This window comes from Megascapheus bottae, chromosome 29, assembly GCF_031878675.1.
Source record: "Megascapheus bottae isolate mThoBot1 chromosome 29, mThoBot2.hap1, whole genome shotgun sequence".
Classification (NCBI taxonomy): Eukaryota; Metazoa; Chordata; class Mammalia; order Rodentia; family Geomyidae; genus Megascapheus; species Megascapheus bottae.
In genome coordinates this window covers 11,034,242-11,039,481 of record NC_143537.1, presented here as the reverse complement: position 1 = coordinate 11,039,481, position 5,240 = coordinate 11,034,242, and the positions used below count along the sequence as shown (strand labels likewise).

Genomic DNA, 5,240 nt, shown 5'->3' with positions numbered 1-5,240 from the left:
AAAAATTTCCTTCCCACTGGGGCTGTGAGTTTAGCCTAGTGGAAGAGTTCTTGCCTACCATGAACGCAGACCCCTGTTCGATTCCTCAGTACAATATACATAGAAAAGCCAAAAGTGGTGCTGTGGCACATGTGATAGAGCTTTAGACTTAAGAAAAGACAAAAACAAAAACAAGGACTGTGCTCAGGATTGGCAAAAAAAAATTCTCCCCGATGTAGACTTTTAAAATTTTTATACTTTTTGATTTTGTTGTCAAGGTGATATACAAAGAGATTGCTGTTATATATGTAATGAGTACATTTCTTGTAAACACTGTTACCTCCTCCCTCCTTTTCTCCCTTTCCCTTCCCCCCAAAACCCCTCCCCCAATCATAACGTTCATTTATAACAAATATATTTGTATTTTAATTATTGAAAACAATAGTTTGAAACGTGTTGAAATAAATGATATAGGCTGATATCATTTATCAAAATGGACTATTTGACTCTAAAATAAACATTCTAGGTAACTTTTCTCATAAAATTGTACTAATGGTATAATACTAATAAAAATAAAAAGTAAAGAAATTTTAGTTATTAATTTCTTAAGTTTTACCTTTACCATTATATTATACTAAGCATATGCTTTATGGTATTCATGAAGACAGCATGAAATGTGATTATGTAAAAAAATTAAATGAGTAAAAAATACTAAGGTTTGAAGCCAGGAGTTTGGCTTTGTGGCACAAACCCTGAACTGGCAAAAAAGAAGTAGGGTTAGATAAATTAGATCTATTTCAAAATATGCAGAAAATGGTATGAATTCTTATTTGGCTAGTCCTGGGGCTTGAACTGAGGAACCAGGAATTGTCCTTGGCCACTTTTTGTTCAAGGCTGGTGCTCTGACACTTGAGCCACAGTGGCTCATCTGGCTTTTTCTGTGTATGCAGTGCTGAGGAATTGACTCAAGGGCTTCTTGTATAGTAGGCAAGCACTCTACGACTAGGCCACACTCAAGGCCAAAGTAGATTTTTGATGCTACTGTGGAGTTTTAATTTTCTTAGATATTTGTACAAAGAACAATGGATACATAAACAGACTTGAACTCACATAACAGAGTCCCACATATTATTTCAGTTACTCTGGCATTTCTCCCAATTGACAGGCATCTGCTCTGTCCTTAAGCTTTGGTAGCCAACCTGTCTCTCCAAGGAGGACCGGCCTTGATTCCCTGCAATTCCATGCATTTCATAGTTCCCTGTATATCCAGTAAGGTTATCTTGTACAGGTCCAGGCCAGTTGGTTTTTTTTTTTATTGTGTAAACTCTTGTAAAAGGTCTAATATTTTATTTTTTTAAATATTTTTTATTGTGCTTAATAGAAGGGTTACATTATATTCACCAGAAGAAGGTGCGTAATTTTACAAACATTGATACCCTTTCTAATGACATAGTCCCCATTTCCCTCCCACCCTCCCACCCGTCTGGATTTTACCACACCCATGACCCATGTGTCTGGGGCATCAGATTGTAGGTTGAAAGTAAAACATAGTATAATAAGGACTGAAGAACTGTACACCATAATATTAACAATGAGCATTTAATAGTTAGAAAAGGAAATACAATGAACACTTGACAACAATCATGAGAGCAAGATAAAGAGATATCTTTTTAGGAAGGGGACAGGGAAGCTCTAAATCCAGACTGGCCTCCAAGTTGCCTTCAGGCAGTAATTCTACCTCAGAGTCTTCAGAAGTGTCTCCCTCCTCAAGAGAAACAGAATGTCCTTCCTGAGTTAAGAGGGGGATGGATTCTAGGTTGTCGACTGGAGATTGGTTCTCCTGTGGTGAGACAGATGGGTCTGGATATTCTGTGAGGATCAATTCATTTTCCTCCAGTGAATCTAGCATTGAGACTGCACTTGCTCCTTCCCCCACACATAAGCTGGGGACATTTTCCATGAGCCCAGCATGTGGCTCTTTAGCCTGCACAGTAAGTGGAGTGTCGCTCTGACTCACGTGGACTGACTCTGGGTAGACTGTGAATTCTGGCTGCTCTTTCTCTTCCGCCAAAGTATCTGTGGGTTCAACTGTGTCACACATGGCGTTCAGAGCACAAGGTATATCCACCACAGGACTCCAAATCTGTTTGGTGTTTTCTACAGAAGGCCCATGCTTTCTGGAGTGCAGTGATGATTCTCCATGTCCATCAGTCACCAGCTCCACTGGTGGGTTTTTCATCTGGAGTTCAGGAGAAGCTCTTCTACGGTGACCCAAACCTAAGAATGGAAATAGGTACAGGATTCTTAGAGTGGACTCTGCAAGTGGAAGTGTCACTCAACTTCCATGAGGCTCTAATGGAGGAAGCTGTAGAATTGGAGTTTGGACTGAACAGTGAGGAGATGTAGGGTTTTTCTAATGAGTGCTTATGCCCGAGTCCTTTCAAACAGAGAACGGACATTACCTGGCCAACACCACCCATAAAGGGCATTTTGCCAAGCTGGGTACAAGTAAGGGCCCACCAGTACCTAGACCAGCTGGGCTTCCTACTCACAGGCTCTGAGGCGCCCACACCAGGACTTCTTTTTCTTGGTCTTACTGGTCGCGCATTCCTCCAGCTGGTCAAAAAGGATGTGTAAGCGGAAGAGCAGCTCCGAGGCCGGCATGTGGAGCTTCATGTAGAGCTTGAGTCGTGTCAGGGTGTGGCAGTTCTTGACCTCATAGAAATCACTGGGGTAGAAGTCCATCCACATCATGAACATGGAACACACGATGCTGCGGGCACATTGGGGAGAAGGAAAGTGAGCCCCTTCTCTCTCCATCCTGAGTCTTCTACCAAAGCCCCTTTCTTGCAGGACTCTAATGCTGTGGCTATCCTGCAGAGATGTGCACTTGTGTGCTGGCAGGAGGAAAGAGACACCCGAGAACAGGATGACTTTTACACGCTGTTTCCAGAAGCTTCTGAGAGACAGTCCTCAAAAATGCTCAGTCATAGGCAAGGAGAAGGTTGTTTCCCCACAGGATCTGACTTTCTGCACACAGCCCTAGCTGTAATTCATGAGTGTCCACACTCACAATCACACCCACAACTCTGTTATGTATTTTTTTTGGCAGTCTTGGGACTTGGACTTACGGCACTGACCAGTGTCCTTGGGCTTTTTCCTCAAAGCTAGCACTCTGCCACTTGAGGCACAGCACTACTTCCAGCTTTTTATTTTTTTCTATGGATGTGCTACCTAGCAATCGAAACTGCGCCTTGGTGCATGCTAGGCAAGCACTCTACCACTAGGCCAAACCTTGGGGGCCCTCAAACTGTGTTATCTAACATCCACTTAAGTCCCAACCTCAAGACCTGATAGAAATCATAAGTGATGTGCAAACAAGAAACTTGTGCTTTGATTAGATGCCTCAAAAATACCCAATATTTTTAGGCAGGCTTGCTGGCTCATGACTGCAAGTCTAACTACTCAAGAGTTTGAGATCTGAGGAAGGAGGGTCACAGCCAGCTTAGGCACAAAAGACTGTGGGAACGTTATCTCCGATTATCCACCAGAAAATCCTGAATTAATGCTATGGTTCAAGGGATAGAGTGATAGCTTTGAGATGAAGAGCTCATTGACACCACCCAGGCCCAGAGTTTAAGTCTCATGACCAATAAAAAAATTATACCCAGTTTTACATGACAAATCTTTTATTTCTGTGTAAGTCCACTTACTTCTTTACTTGCTCATCTTCCTCCCAACTACGGTGGATGGATCTGTAGCGATGGAAGAAGAGAAGGAAGTCAACTCTATGGTTTTCCAATATGGAGCGAACATGACAAGTACAGGGCTAGCTAAATCCCAGGCAGGAATATAAAACTACCCAAGTGACATATGTCTATACAGTTCCATGAAAATTCTGCTAAGAGGCCTCTATGCATCTGTCCAAAGCGCACCTCTAAATAAGTAAATGCTCTAATTAAATAAATGCTCTAAATAAAGAAGTCAATGCTCATGCCTCTAATCTTAGCCACTCAGTAGGCTGAGATCTGAGGATCACAGTTGGAAGCCACTCTAGTGAGTAAAAGTCTAGAAGCACTTGTGTTCAATTAAGCAGCAAAAAGCCAGAACGTGACCTATAACTCAAATGGTACAGTGCTGATTTTTGAACACCAAAGGGATGACACTCAGGGCCTGAGTTCAAGTGGCAGGACTGGACTACACACCAACATGTAAGTGCTTTGAGGTTCTAACAGGCAAAGCTAACATAATCCCTACCTGATGACTCAGAAGTGATTCAGCCCCCAGCCTTTCCTCTGTCTCCAGTACTTCACAGGCCTCGGCCATTGCTACTGAAACCTTATTTCCTACTGGAAAATGGGATTTCATAGGACCTCACCTAGGTGGGGGCTGCAACTGGGTGCCACTCACTCATGCCTGTCATCTATCTTGTCAGTAAGCACACTGCTGAGACTCCAGTAGCTTGTGAGGGAAATGAAATGGCATGGTGGCCCAGTCTTAATAAAGTAGTCAGCTTGTGCACTTGTATCATGCTAAGCTCCCCTGTGGACCCCCCCAGTGAATCAAACAGGCTCAGAGAAGGGCCACGTATTCCAAGGCTGGTCCAGGAGGGGCTGAGCAAGCCTGGGTTTGGAGGGGGAACACTCACTTTTTCAAGAGAATATCCAGCAACTGCTCCATTGTCCCCCACTGTCTGAAATTGTGCAGGAAATTTCCCACATAAAAGAGATCACCTTTCTTGTAGGCAGGGATCAGCGTTATCAGCAGCGTCTCCAACAGGCCTTCCTCCAGGATCCATACGTTACAAGGCTCATTCAGAGTCTGAGCTGACTCATGGTCACACTATGGTGGCAAAAACAATGGATCATTCAAACAGAAATGGGAGCACACTTCACACTGAGGAATTGGGAGAGAGTAGATTGAAAATGACACAAACTGTCATCTCAGTATAGACACTTGAAAGCACACAAGGTTGTAGTGTGTGGGGAGGATGGTGGGGTCAAATGGGTTTCCTCTCAGGAATATACCTCATCTGAGTTGCCCTGGATTTTCCTGGCTTTCTTCCTAGAGAAAGACCTGATATACTGGATTTGTAGCTTGGCACTGATCCAGCATCTACATCTTCTAGCGAGGCATCCATATCTCTCATGCCTGAGACTCGAGTCTCCTGACCTTTGGCAACAGCACAGCAACATCTTTCTAGTTCCTGAGCCACAGGCCAAGGGAGCTGGCTTGAGCTGGTTGTCAGTTACTGTGGCTTG

General features: G+C 43.5%; 1 protein-coding gene across 2 annotated transcripts; it reads right to left on the bottom strand.

The window, feature by feature from the left end:
- Positions 1-1,525: 1,525 nt before the first annotated feature.
- On the bottom strand, positions 1,526-5,240 carry LOC150044739 (uncharacterized). Of its 2 annotated transcripts, none has more exons than XM_090320949.1 (5): positions 5,007-5,240; positions 4,628-4,821; positions 3,693-3,734; positions 2,532-2,752; positions 1,526-2,256 (listed from the first exon to the last, which is right to left on the bottom strand). In XM_090320949.1, exons 1-5 carry the CDS (start codon positions 5,172-5,174, stop codon positions 1,586-1,588), a joined length of 1,296 nt encoding a protein of 431 aa, XP_090177075.1. In that variant the 5' UTR covers positions 5,175-5,240; the 3' UTR covers positions 1,526-1,585. The 2 variants fall into 2 exon arrangements, with proteins under 2 accessions (XP_090177075.1, XP_090177076.1); XM_090320950.1 differs by having other exon boundaries at positions 2,577-2,752.

Excerpts from the sequence above, each read along its gene's own strand:
- LOC150044739 (XM_090320949.1), bottom strand. The coding sequence starts at position 5,174 with ATGTTGCTGTGCTGTTGCCAAAGGTCAGGAGACTCGAGTCTCAGGCAT. Across the intron at positions 3,735-4,627 it reads CTGGATATTCTCTTGAAAAA|ATCCATCCACCGTAGTTGGG; the intron begins GTGAGTGTTCCC and ends CCATCGCTACAG. Across the intron at positions 2,753-3,692 it reads GAAGATGAGCAAGTAAAGAA|CATCGTGTGTTCCATGTTCA; the intron begins GTAAGTGGACTT and ends ATGTGCCCGCAG.